Below are 17,917 nucleotides of genomic sequence, written 5' to 3' on the forward strand. Positions count from 1 at the left end.
GCTTTGTTTCATCCATTCGGCGACTTCTTTCATTCCTTCGTGCAGGTTAGCTTTGGCGGCGCCGGGGTCATTGGTGAGAGAAAGGATCAGTTGAGTGTCGTCCGCGTAAGAGATGATGTTGAGGTTGTGTTGGCGTGCGATGGCCGCGAGGGGGGTCATGTATACGTTGAAGAGGGTGGGACTGAGTGAGGATCCTTGAGGTACGCCGCAGATGACTTCAGAGGCCTCGGACTTGAATGGAGGAAGGCGGACTCTCTGGGTTCTACCGGTGAGGAACGAGGTGATCCATTCCAGTGCTTTTCCTTGGATTCCGATGTTATTGAGGCGTTGTAGAAGGGTGCTGTGGCAGACTGTATCGAATGCTGCAGAGAGGTCGAGGAGGATGAGGGCGACTGTCTCCATTGTCCAGTAGAGTTCGAATGTCGTCTGTTGCTGCGATGAGGGCGGTCTCAGTGCTGTGTTTTGCTCGGAAGCCAGATTGTGAGGGGTCGAGGGATTTGTTGGCTTCGAGGAAAGCGGCGAGCTGGCAGTTGACGGCTTTCTCGATGACTTTGGCCGGGAATGGAAGAAGCGAGATGGGGCGGTAATTTTTGAGTTCGGTGGGGTCCGCTGTTGGTTTTTTCAGAAGGGCGGTGAGTTCAGCGAGGTACACAAACCACCTACAATAAAAACAGGGGTGGATATCGTGGAAACAACATCAAGGGCAGAGGAAGAGGAAACAACAATTCCAGATCCTCTGCCAATAACAAACAGTGACGCCCTGTCACTGCCCCCCGACCATATAACACCTGTCGGGGGGCGACTGCAACAGTTCCTGCCGGTCTGGAAATCCATCACCACAAACAGGTGGGTGAGAGACATTGTCCAGTACGGTTACTGTCTAGAGCTGATATCCACTAACCGTACTGGACAATGTCTCTCACCCACCTGTTTGTGGTGATGGATTTCCAGACCGGCAGGAACTGTTGCAGTCGCCCCCCGACAGGTGTTATATGGTCGGGGGGCAGTGACAGGGCGTCACTGTTTGTTATTGGCAGAGGATCTGGAAGAAAACAAGTTACTTACCTGTAACTTTGGTTCCCCAGTATTGGTAACTTTCATAGATTCCCATGCTTTGTATCATTCCCCGTCGTCGGAATGGGAGCCTCGGTAAATAGTAAAAAACTATAGTAGTAAGCACAAAGTGAAAAAATAGGCCTAGGCCTCATCTCATTTTGTAGCTTATCCACCTCTTTGTGTAAAAGAGACCAAATTTCTGCAGCAGCCAATCAGAGCAGCCTCACCCCATAGAACCTTCCTGAGAGAAGCTCAGAGCCTCAGATTTTCGTAGCCGTTGTATATAGCTATCCACCAAGATCAGAAGAGTGAGCTTTCCCAGGGGAGGCGGGTGGGCGCATGGGAATCTATGAAAGTTACCAATACTGGGGAACCAAAGTTACAGGTAAGTAACTTGTTTTCTTGCCCCAGTATTGGAACTTTCATAGATTCCCATGCTTTGTATCAGAGTAACTAGCAGTAAAGAAAAACATATTTTGTCATACCTAAACCTGAAAATGTGACACATCCCTGTAAAAACAGCATAACACATAGGATCATGAAATATGACAATAATGCAGTATACAAAATATGCCAAGGAAGGCGGGATAGAAAGGAAAGCTCACCGACTTATTGGAAAAGGTTCCTCAGGACTGCTTGGCCCACTGCTGCATCCTCCCTCACAGAAGAATCCAGACAATAGTGGCGGGTGAAGGTGTGGACACTGCTCCACGTAGCCGCCCTGCAAATGTCCTTGATAGGGACTCCTGCGAATAACGCCGCAGATGAAGCCATGGATCTGGTAGAGTGAGCACGAACTGCTCGCTGCAGAGGTTTCCCAGCCGCCTGGTGACAAAATTGTATAGCACTTGAAATCCAACGGGAAATACAAGCCTTCGAAACAGCACAACCCTTGCGTGGAGCACTGAAGGAGACAAAGAGCTGCGAAGATTTCCTGAACTGCTTCGTTCGCTCCAGATAGAATTTCAGGCATCTGTGAATGTCCAGAGAGTGCAGAGTTCTTTCCGCAGGTGAAGAAGGTTTTGGAAAAAATGGTTTCAAGACCACGGGTTCATTTAGGTGGAATTCCGAAGGAACTTTCGGGATAAATTTAGGATTTGTTCGTAGAATCAGCACATTATTCTTAAACTGGAGAAAAGGTTCCTCAATCGTGAAAGCCTGTATCTCGCTTACTCTACGAGCCGATGTCAGGGCCAAGAGAAGAGCCACTTTCCAGGAAAGAAACTTAAGGTCAGACTTATGCACAGGTTCAAAAGGGGCTTTCATGAGGGATGACAGAACCAGATTCAAGTGCCAGGTTGGAGGAGGTGGCCGAACTGGAGGAAAAACCCTGAACAAACCTTTCAGGAACTGTTTGACAATCCTAGCCGACCATAGGGAAGGCCCTGAAGATGAACGTCTGAATCTAGAGATGGCTGCCAGATGGACTTTTATCGACGATGGAGCCAATCCCGATTTTGCCAGAGAAAGGAGGTAAGGCAAGAGCTTGTGTGGAGAAGAAGTATACGGGTGTAAACCTTCCTTCTGGCACCAAACACAGAATCTCTTCCATTTGGCTCGATAGGTTTTGTTGGTACTAGGGGCCCGAGCCTGAGCTAGAATGTCTCTACATTCACTAGGGAGATCTAATCCCTGGAACTCTCTGAACTCAGGAGCCACGCTGTCAATCGCAGGGACTTCAAGTCCGGATGTAGAACCTGACCGTGAGACATTGTTAGCAAAGTTGGAATAGGCTGTAGGAGAACTGGCTGGTCCTGGGAGAGGAGAAGAAGCTCCGAGTACCAAACTTGTCTGGGCCATGCTGGAGCGATCAAAATCATCCTGCACGGTTCCACCTTGAGTTTGCTGACCAACTTCGGAATCAGTGGAATGGGAGGAAAAGCGTAAACAAAGGCGCCTGACCAGGCAATCAAAAGCGCATTCCCCAAGGATTCCTGATGGTGAACCCTGCTTGCGAAGGACAGGCATTTGGCGTTCTGGGGAGTCGCAAACAGGTCGATTGATGGTGTCCCCCATCGAGCAAAGAGATCCTCCAGAACGGTCTGATCCAGCTCCCACTCGTGAGAGACTGTCCTCTGACGGCTCAAAGCGTCCGCCTTGACATTGAGCGTCCCCGCTAGATGTTCCGCTGAAAGGGCGACGTTGTTCTGTATCAACCAATTCCATATCGCTTGGGCTTCCTTGGAGAGGGTGGGGGATCTTGTGCCACCCTGTTTGTTTATGTAGTGCATGGCTGTAGTGTTGTCCGTACGAACCAGCACTGTCCTGTTTTGAATCCTCGGAAGAAAAGCTTGAAGAGCCAAGCGGATCGCGAGAAGTTCCAGGAGGTTGATATGGAACTTGCGTTGCACTGGACTCCAGTGACCGCTGACCTTCAGCTCCTGGAGGACCGCTCCCCATCCTTCCATGGAAGCATCCGTTGTTACAATCAGGGGAGATGGAGGAATGAGGAACGATAAACCCTTGGAAAGATTGTCTTTTTCCAGCCACCAGCCGCCTGCTTTTCTCATTTCTTTGGTAACGACAACCTTGTCGTCGAAGGATCCTGTGACCTGCCGCCACTGTCTGTCCAGTTGCTCTTGTAGTGGACGCATCCTGAGCCTGCAGTGCGGAACTAAAGGAATGCAAGATGAAATCGATCCGAGAAGTGATTTGTACTTGCGAACTGTCAGTGTCTTTCGAGATTGGAGAAGACGAGCTGAACACATTAGTTTGGTCTGGCGCTCCTCCGATGGAAGGGCTAAGCAACTGTCCGTGTCCAGGATGGCACCCAGGAACCTTGTTGACCTGGATGGGTATAAAACCGATTTCTCCTTGTTGAGGCGAAGACCTAGCCGCTCGAACAGATCCTTGCACGTCCGGACTGCACTGGACGCTTCTTGAACAGATGGAGCTTTCAGCAGCCAATCGTCCAGGTATGGAAACACCTGAATAGCTTGTTTCCTGAGAAAAGCTGCCACCGGAGCTAGAACCTTTGTGAAGATCCGTGGGGCGGACCGGAGACCAAATGGCAGTACTTTGAATTGAAAGTGACTCTTGCCCACTGTAAAGCGCAGATATTGCCTGTGAGCTGGATGGATAGGAACGTGGAAGTAGGCGTCCTCCAAATCGAGGGTCGCCATATAATCCCCCGGATTGAGCAGACGAAGGATGTCCTGAAGAGTGACCATCCTGAAGGACAACTTCACGAGATAAGTGTTGAGCTGCCGTAGATCTAAAAATCGGACGCCACTTGTTCTTTGTCTTCCGAACCAGGAAGAACCTGGAATAGAACCCCTTTCCCTTTTGCGAAAGGGGTACAGGCTCTACTGCCCCCTTGGTGAAAAGTTGGTGGGCTTCGAGATGAAGGAGCCTGAGATGTTTCGGAAGGAAGGCATCCGGCGCTCTTGTTGGAGGAAGGTCTTGAAACTCCAATGTGTGTCCTTCTCTGACAATCTGGAGGACCCACTGATCCGATGTAATAATTATCCAGTTGTGTAGGCAATGGGAAATCCTGCCCCCCACAGATGTGAATGAGGGAACAGGAACAGTGGAAAGAGCCACCTGGCCGCTATTGTTTCCTGGTGTTGTCTCTCCTTTGCTGCCCCTGGCGTCCTCTAGGCTGCTGGCGAGAGAAAGAGCCCCTTTGAGTGTATTGTGGTTTATACGACTGGCTGGACTGAGATCCAGAGGAGTAGCGATTTTGATTACCTCCACGGTAAGACGAAAAGCCTCTTCCTCTAGCTCCTCTGAAGGGCACCTTACGATACTGCAATGTACCCAAGGACTTAGCTGTATCCGTGTCCTTTTTGATTCCCTGCAGGGCCTCATCGACGTGCTTGCCAAATAGCATCTCACCGTCATATGGCAGATCCAAGATCTTATTCTGTACCTCCTGCCTGAACCATGTGGCCTTTAACCACCCCTGGCGTCGCAGAACCGCCGAGCCAGCTAGTGCACGGAATGCGGTGGTTGCAATATCCATTGCCACATCAATGACTTCCGAAGAGGCCCGCTCCCCTTCGAGCAAAATCTTCTTCACATCTTCCTTAGACGAATCCTGCAGTTCGTCAACAAATGGGGCCAGATCGCACCACATTTGTCGATCATAGCGTCCCAGAATCGCTAACGCATTGGCCGCCCTAACCAGGAGACTGGCCATAGCTGAAAACCTCTTGCCCACATTGTCTAGGCGCCTGCCCTCCTTATCTGGCGGCGTAGTCATCGGCGCAGAAGGATTCTTGGACTTGCTCTGGGCAGCCTGCGAAATGACCGAATCCGGTTTCGGTTGGCCAAGTAAACATGCTGGACTGCCATCCGGTGCCTTATACTTCTTTTCTAGTCTCGGAAGTACCGGGAGGACTGTAGCCGGATTATGCATAGCCTTCAAGCCCTCAGACCAGACATGCTCGATGATTGGAATGGACCTCACTGACTTCCTGAATGGTTCTTTAAAGTCATACAAAAAGCAATCCGATTGCACTGTGGTCACTGGGAGACCAAATCTTTTGGATGCCCTGCCCATTAAGTTGTGAAACCCTCCAACATCCGCTGGAGGCGAAGTAATATTATCCGGGTCGGTGTTGTCCGGATCCATAGGTTCAGTATTATTCCATGGCGTCTGTTGATCCTGATCAGGATCCGCTTGCTGGTCTGCATCTGAAGACGCAGCATCATCATCGTCATCAGTGTCCTGCACCTGCACTACCTCTTGAGGGCGCACTTCCAGCGCAGCGGCACGCTCTCTTGAGGGTAAAGAATGGTCTGCCACAGGCCGCAATGTCTGAGGCGGAGGTGTCGTGGTGCGCACTTGTTGGCCTTCCGGAGGTGTCGGGAAACGTTGCTTGTAATCCCGCAACATAAGTTGTAAATCCGTCACTAAAGCGGATGGTATTGCCACCATACCCTCGGGTAACTGACGCATCGGTTGTTGTGGAGGCACCTGCCTGGAAGCAGTACATTCCTCCTCATAATAATGCTCTGGAGCATAGTGCTGTCGTTCCATCTGCTCCTCCTCAGAGCTAAACTCCTGCACCTTAACCTGGAGGTCAGAAGGGCTATAGGCCTGCCCAAATTCACTGAAAGTCTCTTCCTCAGAGTCATCCTCCAATAGTAGTGATGGTGGTAGCTTCTGAACCTGGCGAGGAGACGTCATCTCTGGCGTGATATGCTTCCTTTTCAACGAAAAAACATGTTTTCCCGCCAATTCCATCGTCGACGAGGTCGTCGTCGACGAGGCCCTCGTCGACGAGGCCGTCGTCGACGGGGAGGTCTTCTGTATCAGTGTCGACAGTGGAAGTGTAGACATAGAAACTGTCTTCGTCGACGAGGATAGTGTCGTCGACGAGGTGAAGCTCATCGTCGACGATGGTGGAATCGTCGACGGGACCGTCGACGAGCTCGTCGTCATCAACATGGCAACCGGCGTCGTCGACATCGTCGTCGAAGTGGTCCTCGTCGACGACACCGCCGTCGACGGCAGCTTTGCAGATATTGTCGTCGACGTGGAGGTGGTCACCCTCGTCGACGACGAGCAGGATTCCGGAGCCTTGAAAGCAGTCGACGGTGTAGGCGTCGACGCAGCCATCGTCGACGAGCCCGTCGACGAGGCAACCTTGGTAGAGTTGTCCTTTTTAACACTCGTAGACGACGTACCTGGGAGTTTAGTCGTCGACGGTTTATGCTTCTTGTCTGAAGCCGCCTCTTGAATCGGGGTTGAAGGTTTTTTGACCCCACGATCCTTCTCTGAGGAAGGCGAAGAGACTGTAGAAGCCTTTCTCACCTTTTTTGATGTCAGAAGTTCCTCAGGCTTACCCTGCCTCTCCTTTTCACCTCGGTGAGGAGATTTTTGGGCAGCCGGCCTGTCAGACCTATCAGAGGTCCCTGGTAAGGCCTTGTGTCGGGACTCGTCTGAAGCAGAAAGGGGGGACCTACCCCTCTTTTGAGACCTTCTGGATGACACCATAGACGAGGAGCCCTCACTGTCCGACGAGATAATGTCCTTCCGGTCTTTCACCTTCTGAAGCCATGTGAGGAGACGTCCTTCTCTGTCCCTCTGGGTCTTGGCTGAGAAGGATCTGCAAATCGGACAGTCTAACGGTTTATGGTCCGGATACAAACAGTAGATACAATCCTCATGTTTGTCCTCGACAAACAACCTCTTCTTAGAGCAGGTGGCACAGGCTCTAAAAAGGGCTTTCCTCTCCGACATGTTGAGAAAAAATCCAAGTAGTTGAAGAAAAAACTGAAGAAAACTGAGCAGAGCTCAATGGAGACTCCCTTGCACAACGTGCGGTAGAAAATCTGAGGCTCTGAGCTTCTCTCAGGAAGGTTCTATGGGGTGAGGCTGCTCTGATTGGCTGCTGCAGAAATTTGGTCTCTTTTACACAAAGAGGTGGATAAGCTACAAAATGAGATGAGGCCTAGGCCTATTTTTTCACTTTGTGCTTACTACTATAGTTTTTTACTATTTACCGAGGCTCCCATTCCGACGACGGGGAATGATACAAAGCATGGGAATCTATGAAAGTTCCAATACTGGGGCAATTGTTGTTTCCTCTTCCTCTGCCCTTGATGTTGTTTCCACGATATCCACCCCTGTTTTTATTGTAGGTGGTTTGTGTACCTCCTTTATTATACTGTGTTTGCTGTGTGTTTTGGCCTCTTGAAGGTCCTCTGTTATTGGAGCGACGAAAGGAGCCACCCCGAAACTGCTGTGACTGCAGAGCCCCCCATAGACTTTGCAGTCTCGGTGTCTTTTTTAATCTTAATGGATGGTGTCAACCTCAGGTCCAAATAAGTAGTCTGGGTTAACTGGCTGATTGAGGATAGTAGTTTGTATTTCTGGTTTGAATCCTGAGATTCTTTACCAGGCATGTCTCCTTAACATGACGCTAGTGTTAATGGCTCTGGCTGCAGTGTCAGCTGCGTCTAGCGCGCACTTGATGGAAGCATTGGTTATAAGCTTCCCTTCTTGGATTAGTAGCTCCGCTCCCTCCTTGTACTGATCTGGTAGGTGTTGCAACAGTGTCTCAAGGGTATCATAATGGGCCCTGTCATATCTGGCTAAGAGTGCCTGAGTGTTGGCAATGAGCCAGATGTTAGCTGCCTGCGCTGCCACTCTTTTTCCTGAAGTTTCCAGTACTTTCGACTCATTGTCAGGAGGAGGAGCATCACCTGTAGTCTGGGAGTTTGCTCTCTTACGTGCATTAGAAACAACTAAGGAGTCCAATGGCAAATGTCCTCTTATATAAGTAGTGTCCACAGGTGCCGGCCTATATTTTTTTTCAATTCTAGGGTTTAACACCCTTTCTCTGGTGGTCTCCTTAAAAATGTCATCAGCATGCTTAAGGACCCATTTTAGCATGGCAGAGTCTTGACGGTTCTTTTCGAAGTGGAAAAGGTGTCGACCAGAAAATCTTCCTCAATAGGGTCAGCATGTAGTTGCACATCATGGTTACCCGCCGCTCTTTCAATAAGGGCGTTAAAGGCAGTAGTGTCCTCAGTAGGAGAAGTTTTTACATTGTATGTATGTGTGTCAGGGGCATTCTGTGGATCCCTTGGCTCAGCTGGGTCTGCCCATGGTTGGTTCTGATCGTCGGGATCAGTGTCCACATGATAAGTGTCATCCTCATTATCGTCATCCCCTGCATCCACATCTGAGTATGTGGGTGAGAAAGACTGAGGTTCTTGTCCATGGGACTGCAGAGGTTCCACAAGAACTGGTGATGTGGTTGAATCCCTCTTCTTCTTTAATGGAATCTTATATGACTCCATGGGTGTTTCTGGTATTATTTTCCTCTTTTAAATGGATAGTCTACCAGTGTCCGAGTCGATGAACTGCCTCGACTCCTGTTCAGGCTCTCCTGTAGCCCCTAGTCCCATTGACACTTCTTTAATAGCTCCTATACCTCTTTTTGGCTCGAACATTTTCGGTCGCACCATCGGTGGCAACCCGAATTTGATTGGTGTCGATGCGGTCTGAATTTTTCCGACCAACTTCGGGGTTGGGGCCTTCTTTGGTCCGACCGCTGCAGCCTTTTCTTTGATGCGTTGGAGGGACTCCGACACCTGTTTGGATACGAATGGGGTTGGCTGCGTCGACTCGACAGGGTCCGTGGAGCCAGTCTTTGTCTTGGTCTCGGGTCTTGTCCGAGGATCGACCCCCTCTCTTGGTTCGAGCCTTTTGTCTGCGTCGACTTTTTGGCGCCGACTTCTTTGGTTCGACAGCCTTGACCTTGGTCTTCGGTGCCCCAACCTTTGGCTCGATGACCTTTTTGAACTTCTCGGTATTGATGGCCTTCTTCTGTTTCTTCGGCTCAGAGGGGTTTGAGGCCTTGGAACCGACCAGAGTTAGCTGCACTTTTGGTTTCGTTTTTGGTAGTGATGCTTTCGGTTTCGATTTCTTTGGATTGACCGATGGAATTTTCGATACCGATGGCTCTTTATATATGTCCGTAGCCGGGCCTTTATGCGGGGCTGTAGAACGATTCAATAGATCTTGGGTAAGGCCTCATGGCGATCCCTCGACCTGAGCCTCATTGAGTGCTTCTTCGTCAGCCCCCGTATCAACGTTTGGGCCTAGCTCCTCACCTGAGCTATCTTCTACAGCCCCAAGGGCCTCTGCGTCGTCTCCTACCTTATCGACGTCGTTTTCTTCTTCCAATATCTGTCATCTTCGGCGTCATACTCGGAGTCATGCTCCGAAACAGGTTCCGAGTGTTCTTCCCGATCCTCCAGGTCAATGACCTCTTCGTCTTCGGTCCCGAAGATGTTTTCTGGATTAGGTGCTGATCTCTGCGACTCTAATCGAGCCGCACGTCGAATCCAAAGAGTTTTCTTTCGACCTGAACCGGGCACAGGCCATACAATTGGCTTTGTTGTGATCCGGGGACAGGCACTTGTTGCACACCGGGTGGACATCGATGTGCGGGTATTTTGCATTGCAAAGTGGACACCTCTTGAATGGGCTTCTTTCCATCGTAGATTGAAGATCGGGTCGAGTGTGGAAAGAAAAGCCGTCTGATTCCTCGATGTCCTCTCGAAGCAAAGTTACCGGTACCGAACGAAACGATACAGACGCTGTCGAAAGCCTTTTGGCTTTGTAGAAAGTTTTCCTAACTTGAGCTAAAATAGTAACATCCGAACCCAATGGCGGAAAAAAAAATCTGAGGATGCCCATGCGCACTGTAGTCCAGGGAAGGAGCCACCTATCTCGTGATTCTTCGAAGACTCTTCCAGGACAACAATGTGCAATCATCCAGACCCAACACTAGACGGCGATCTATGCACAGATATGAATTCAGCAGCCCACATGCCTCGAACATAACGGTACCACCACAAACAGGAATATCCCATCAACAGAAGTCCAGTTTAACACCAAGATTCACAACACTTAACAGTCACTCTTACCTCAAACTTCACCATTGGTGCAGTGGTGATCGTTGTGAAAGACTAGGACAAACTCCCAACAACCGGGCAAAAGCTAAAGATGCAGAAGCTAGCAGCTGTACAGGGAGGAAGAAAAAAGATGGAACTGCAACATCCTGCCTAACTGAATAGGTGTCGACAGAAGGCACCATCTCTTCATGTTTCCATCATTTCCAGGTTTTTCTCCCTCATGCTACAGCTTGAACCTTATTAATACTGACAATGCCACATTCAAGAGACGCATAATGCCAAGGGTTCTCCTAGAAGATTGCAGTCTTTGGTTACAATCTTCCCAATGCTGGCTGTGCCGGCAGCCATCAGCAGGTGCCATGAAGGCAGAATGTTGGTTATGTCCTTAGTAACGAACAAAATCAGACAAAGCCCATCAATCCCCCAAACGAGTGTCAAGCCGACACCAGAAAATTCCAGACACACATCACAGTCAGTTTTAGAAATAGAGCCAATAGATAAATCAAGAGATGTCACTGCCAGGAACTGCTTATGAGAAAGACTGTCTTTTCTTGAGCGTGTTAAGGCGATAACATTCAAAGCTCTCATGATGCAGATGAACAAATGAAGGGAAAATAGGACATCTGTGTTGGAGAAGAAAAAAATCCCCTTCTTGATGGATAGGTGCATTTGTTAATGTTATGGCCAATGCAGAACACTGGTTGCCTTCAACTACAACCCACCAATTCAGATTTTATGCACATGGACCCCAGACACCTTACCCATGCAAGGATTACTCCAAGCGAACTATGAAATATGAAGGTCTTTCCGAGACACACTAAGTTATTGTCAGGAGGCGATTGCGGACATGGTTTGGGTAGGGATCTAAATGTTATATAAAAATGCAATGTATGTATCGCAAATGGTGCACAGCGGTTGAGATGGTGTGACAGACTGGTTGGTATTGTATGTTTTGTCTGCGTGGAGGAGGGGCCGCTGAGTTAGAATGCTGGAGTTCATATTGTGGATTAGGGTGTCACTGTTTCCTGAAGCAGAAGACTAATTGTGGGTGATTGTCAGTACCAGAGATCCAGTACAAATATTGTACCATCCAAAACTCTTCTTTAGTATTTGCCAGGTCATGAAGGACAACCATGGAACTAAAATGAATAGTGAAATTTCAATTGCACCACTTGATTCTTATGATTCACAAAGTACAGGTACAGTATCAACAAAAAGGAAAAGGATAAAGAAATAAATAATGAGTGCATTTTAAAGTACAGTTGTCTCACTTTAAGTGATTTTTACTTACTTTGTCTGCCCAGCTTTAGGATTAGGTACAGAGACTGTTAAAACAGACCCAAATACTGGTACAGCTTGCCGTCTGCAAACAAATAATTTTGTGTTACATCACGTTTCATATGTTATCTTGCTTGCTTCCATCCCTATCCTATGTTGTTTCGGCTACAAGTCTTAATTAAAAGCACTTTTAAAGAAAAAATGAAACAATACAAAGCAAACTACACAAAAAATAAATATCCACTAAACAAAGTCAAACAGTACATACCGTTTATGAATACAAGAGATAATGATTATAGTTTTCTTTTTTACACTTATAGTATAAAATCAGCATTCATTATGGTTCTTAATGTTGTATATCCTAAACGGGGGCAACAAATTTCTCCTATGAAAGTTTCTTTTTTACAGGTATGAAATAGGCAGTACTCACTAAACCTAAATATTGTTAGAACCCCTTGGACAATTTCCTTGGAACCCCGTTCAGCAGTACTTTGCACAAACTTTAAACCTGGCATATCCGTTATCAAACATGCACTCTAGCAGAAAAACATTACCTTTGTGTCTTTGTTGTCTTCACTCTGTTATTAAATGTTTGCTGTGGGAACAAAATGTGCAAAAACAAAATTAACTATAATGTGTTGCACTTTCAAGATATATTTACACAAACTGAAATGAAGCTGCAATTGAAGATATTTTCTCTGTAACAATTCTATGTTTTAAAATGAAGGGTAAAGTTACCTTTAAACATCTTAATCAGTAGACTGTCTCCCACTATTAACCTGCGGGCATCCTAGCCACTATGGATGCCCACACTCCAGAAATGTGCGTGTTGCAGTCTATTTGGGATGTACCCATCTCTGTGTTTATGCACACCTTCACCAGTTACCTTCAATATTAAACGAGCACTGGCAAAGTCAATAGATCTCGTATGTGTGACACCTATTGTCTTTGCCAATACTGATTCTTCCCCAGACAGCAGCGCAGCATGCATACACAGAGTGATCATCCTGGAAATATTTGACTTAAAGCATAGCATAAAGAAAGGAAAAATAAATCGGCAATGCGAATAGATTGGACATCTGCATGGTCAATTTATAATGCTCTTGTTTTCTGTTGGAGCAAATTAATATCGATATTCAGTGCTCACAAAATGAGGCAAAACAGTTCTTTACTAAAGATAAAACCTTACATTGCCATATAGGCATGGAAGGAAGCAAGAATGTCGTAGAGGAAAGAAAGATCCAACATTGCAACATCACCAGCTATGTTAGCTCAAAGGACAACTGGAGAACGCAGTGCATTCTTGACACCTGTCCGGCTCTTCAAAGGTAATGAAAATTACAAGTGAAGAGGGAGGAGTGGCTACGTAGCCAAAGACGGTGAATGTGGACGCTTGAATTTGCAACTCTGCCATTCTTTTCCCCCAATCCACCAAAATCTGACATCTCCACAAGCCTGATGGGCTGGGTTACTGTGTAAACATGCTGCAATAGTGATTCTGTGTAAAATTGAGACAGGAGTTCATCCTTACTGTCTATGTGTTTTGAGACAACTGAGAAACCAGTCTGTGCTCTTGCCATGTGATCGGGACCATTACTGAGTCAAAGAGAGTCATGCTGGATGTCTGTAGCAATTAATATTTCTAGCCAGAAAATAAAATAGTGATTCTGTGAGCTCGGGAGAAAAAGGGACCTCAAGTCACCCAAGAACCAACAACGAGTTTGGGGCTAGTGGATTTTTTATCAAGGCACCTGAGGAGGAAACGGAGGGTGAACTCAAAAGCAACATTAGATCAACAAAAGGAATGTGTAGTTATGAGCCAAAGAGGCTGGACGGGGCGAGGGGGAAAATCGATAACTGATGCTTGATGGAGATATGGCACGCCACAACAGATGCCTCATACTGTCAACACGCCAGTCTAAAGAGGAACCCATAGAACACAGTACTCGTGGACAACACACCTTATAGCTTCCTGATCTATCGAAGGACACTATGGTCATGCAAAGGGGTTTCAGGTATGGCGACAAGGATCCCATTCACGGAACCCCTAGAGCTGGACATATGAGGAAGTCTTGTGAGGGGACAGCTATTATACTATCCCGCACTCCCAAATAATCTATTGGGACGAGATTTAATGGCCAAGCTAAACATGACCATTCAGTTCCCAGAAGAGGGGACTATGGCTAGCAACTCCCATGGGGTTCCTTCCCCGAGACCCATGTCATTAAAACGCCCCCACAACATAGCTAAACAACTGAGGACTTTGCCTGCTGACCAGACTGCCTTTACTAAGGCACTCTTGGAGAGCATGCAAAATCTTAGACCTTTGCGTTTACGTTAGGTAGTGGTTACGACACTCATTGCCCCTTGCTCGAGACTATTAAAAGGGCACTCATTACCAATGAAGTGCAGGAGGAAGAAGAGATTCAGCCACGCAGCGGAGGATCCCACCACACATAGCGTGGCACTGTTCATTGATGGTTCCCCTGTAATGAACAGGTACGACATATGGAGACAGTGGTAGCAACAGCTCAAAGCCACGCACCCTCTGGAACACTATGTGTAATGAGTTACACAGATTCTCAGCTTATATATCCCGACCACAGAGCACCCAAACAACGGGAGGTGTAAAAGGCAATGCTTCCCGAAGCTGTACGATACACCCACCATGCACAAGGATCTCGAGCTACTAATTACTCTACCTAAACGCGCAGCAATAGCGAGGTGTGCTGAGCACACTGTGGTAAAAACCTATTGGAGGGACAAGTCCCTGCTAACCGTGCTGCAAAGTTCACTGTCGGGAGTGTTTTAGAGGGTGCTGATAGCCGATTGGTTGGAGCGGACTTTTGGTCCTTTACCTATAAGGACGTAGATAGGCTGCTAAGATAAGCCTGTGGCCTCTTTTGGCCTATTTATTGCTTATCGCACTGCTTTAGTATTTTACCGTGGGACTCACATCTCGGCGACGGGGAATAATTCAGGCACGTGAATCTACAAAAGATACCCCAAAACTCGATAAGGAGAAAGTGTCCGGTGGAATCCAAAGGTGGGTTCTAGATGAGATGTACCTGCAACGAGAGAGGACAGAGTATGTCACTCAGGAGTGACCCGGATACCACGAAGACGAATGCCCATCAATGTCTGGTGTTGCAGAAGAGTTAATGGTGACCTTCACTCTGCAGCTGTGAGGACCAGGCAATGCTGAGGAAGACCGGAAACCATGCAAGAGCTGTTCCACGTCAGAGGTCGAGAACTGAGGGGTCGGTGTCAGTGTCCGTTGGAAGCACCACCAAGCCTTGGCAAACGCAAACAACGTGGATGTCGAAGAAGGTGCAATTTCGTTAGCAGCAAGGTCCAGGGGACTCGCCACAAGCAGGGGAGTCAGGGCAGGCCCCGAGCAATCAGGGGAGCCCTAAAGAAAAAGGTGACTCAACAGGACCCACAGGCCAGAGGCACTGGAGTCGCAAGAGGACCTTGAGTAGCTCACCAAAAGATGCAGGCCACAATGCAATCTATGCGGTGTGGACAGAAACTCTGGTGACTAGAGATGCTTACTGGAGTTACTTGGATCCCCAAGATCTTGATGGAAGGAAACCAACAAGCCTTGGCAACGGCAAGTCGATGCGGTGCACAGGGATTGGGTTCCTGCGGCTCCCACAAGGGAAACTGGCCTCAATCTTGGTGAGAAGGCAGGGCAGGCCTCAATAGCGGAGGAGAACCACCACCTGTGTTGTTGAACCCGGAGTCCGTAGGAGTTCAGGATCAGGAGACTGGTCAGCTTGGTTGTGGTGCCTACAGATGCAGGGAAGTGACTCCTTCCCTTTAAGAGAGATTCCTTCAAGTGTCTAGGATGCCCACAAGCCTTGGAAGGTTCCTGTATGGTGCACAGGCACAAACGATGCAGCAGACTGAAAGGGGATGAAGTCGAGCCCAAATAAAGTCCATAGTGCCCAGACGGTGGAAATTGAAGAGGTTTCTGAATTGAACAGTGTCCCACGACGAATCTAGGGAACCACCCACAGCTAAGCCTTTAAGTACCTTAAGGAAATGGATGGGATTATTGAAGGGGCCCTCTCAGGGGAGGGTCTGGACAGTGGGGAGTTTACTCCCATGTCCTTTGTCCAGTTTCGCGCCAGAGCGGGAGCCAATGGCTCCCGGAGCTGGTTTGAACTGGACTATACAAGGAGACACCAAAGGTGCCCCTAATGCAGACTGAGTGGCGCTGGCAAGCGCACCCACCTGGCCCCAATACACTAAATCCTATCTGGGAGGTGTTCACACCTCCCTGTGACAGGATACGTATTGTTCTGCTTTCCCCTGCTCGAGCTTGGCTGCGCATCAGGAGGGCAGAATCGTTTCTCTGGTCAGCAGCTGCCATCTTGTGCTGTCCGGGTCTAGAAGACTGGTACCGGGAGCACGGAGAGCCTAACGGAGGGCTCTTCCAGTGCTTGGAATCATACCTTCCACACCGTTTACAGTGTGGGGGTATGATTCCAACATGGTTGATACCAAACATGATAAGATTTGTTGAAGCCAGTTTCGCGATGGTCATCGCGTAATTACGCAGTGCACCTCTATATGGTATTTGGCTGCGTCACTTACCCACACGGGAGAAGTGACACCGTAGGCTGTAGGGGTGTCCTACTGATACAGGGTACCTCCACAATTCGAACCAAGCACTCTGCCTTTAGGATTGCAAAGGCCTGCTAAAGGGGTGACACAGGTTTTAAGTGCAGTGCCCCTATATTTTAGTAAGTGGTGCTAGCACCAGCTTAGACAGGCTGCAATGGCAGACCTGTAGTTACAGTTTGTATGTCCTCTCATGGGTGGCATAATACATGCTTCAGCCCATGGAGGACCTCTTGGATGCCAATGCCCTGGGTACCTTAGTATCATACTGCGGACTGATAAGGGTACCCCAGTATCCAATCTGGGCCCGATATGCAGCGTTCGCTATTCTAGCGACCGCTATGTATCGTTCCAAACGACCCTTATGGTAATTGGTTGTAAGTCAACCTATAGACCAGCTATCCTAGTAGCGTGGATACGAGCAGTCTAAGGCTAAAGACTCGAGAGGGCGCGTTAAGCCAGCTGTTTACCACACATGTACCCCTTGAACACCAAGTGAAAGGACACCACACAAGTGTTATGAAAATCAACAGGATATTTATTAAGAATCACAACAGCCCTGTACTCTTTATGAGGACAGGGTACTAAGCACAAACCAAATCTCTTAGGAAAATACTTCAAGTGCACAATTAAAACAAGTGTCCGAGGACACGGAAAGTTTAAGGTCTCGGGCGGACCCGATAAGGCAAGTCGGAAGCGAGGGACCCGGGACCCTAGAGTAAAGAGGCTATGCAGGCACCGAAGTGCCGAGTTACCTAGCCACGAGGGCTGCGGCTGCACAAGTCTTACAGGCGTCGGGGTCTTCGCTGACGAGCCAGGAGCCGGAAGAAAAGGAGTTGCTGGCCGGCGACCAGTGATGAATAGTTCGTAGAGATCCAAGCCTGGATCAGAGATTGATGATACCTGAAAGCAGAGGGGACCAAGTTCGTACTACTAGCCAGTAGTCAGAGGGTACCAGGAAGGCACCGGTTGGCCGTCACCTCGACCAGGTGAGTGGGCGACGCTAGGCTCTGCAGTCTCACGGACCAGGAGGCGTTGTCGGCGACCACGGTGGAGGTGCGAGCTGTCCCACGAAGGATGATGCTGTCGGCGTCGCTGGGCCCAGGATGGGGCAACAAGCCTTGGCAAATCTCAGGGCCACGTGGTGGGCCTAAGATGGCGTCTTGAGTGGACCAGGAGGGTCCGGGGTGCTTCTCGGAAAGATGGAAGCAAGGGCCAGTCTGGAGCAACCAGACCAGCAGTGATGATTGTCGGATGTCGTCACAGAAGGACACAAGCCAGCGGCTAGTGACCAGACAACGTGCTGAGCAGCGAGCAGAAGGGCCCCACGCAGATCGTGGAGATGCTGGGCGACTGCACTTCGGTGCTGGAGCGGCTCAGGGTCGGGGCTTCTCGGACCCCAGAGCACTCACCAGAGAATTGCTTCGATGGTCGTGCTGGTTAAGAGCGTGCAGGTTCTGATGATGGCCGGTCCCTCGAGGTCTCGCCGCACCCACAGATCACAGCTGAGCTGATGAAGTGGGTAGAGGTCAGAGGTGCCAGGGAAGCCGGTTCTCGTCGAGCTGGGCCGTCGGAT

At 48.9% G+C, this 17,917-nt stretch overlaps 1 protein-coding gene across 1 annotated transcript in view; it reads right to left on the bottom strand.

The window, feature by feature from the left end:
• The window catches only part of LOC147718744 (UAP56-interacting factor-like), a 443,554-nt gene that overhangs the window by 266,388 nt on the left and 159,249 nt on the right, over nucleotides 1-17,917 (bottom strand). Inside the window, exons 6-7 of the mRNA XM_086918731.1 lie at nucleotides 12,267-12,307; nucleotides 11,726-11,797 (exon numbers count right to left, since the gene is read on the bottom strand). Coding sequence (XP_086774857.1) covers nucleotides 11,726-11,797; nucleotides 12,267-12,307 — 113 coding nt within the window. The remainder of the gene's footprint in view (nucleotides 1-11,725; nucleotides 11,798-12,266; nucleotides 12,308-17,917) is intronic.

The sequence above is a fragment of the Lissotriton vulgaris genome, chromosome 4_1 (assembly GCF_964263255.1).
Source record: "Lissotriton vulgaris chromosome 4_1, aLisVul1.2, whole genome shotgun sequence".
NCBI classification, from domain to species: domain Eukaryota; kingdom Metazoa; phylum Chordata; class Amphibia; order Caudata; family Salamandridae; genus Lissotriton; species Lissotriton vulgaris.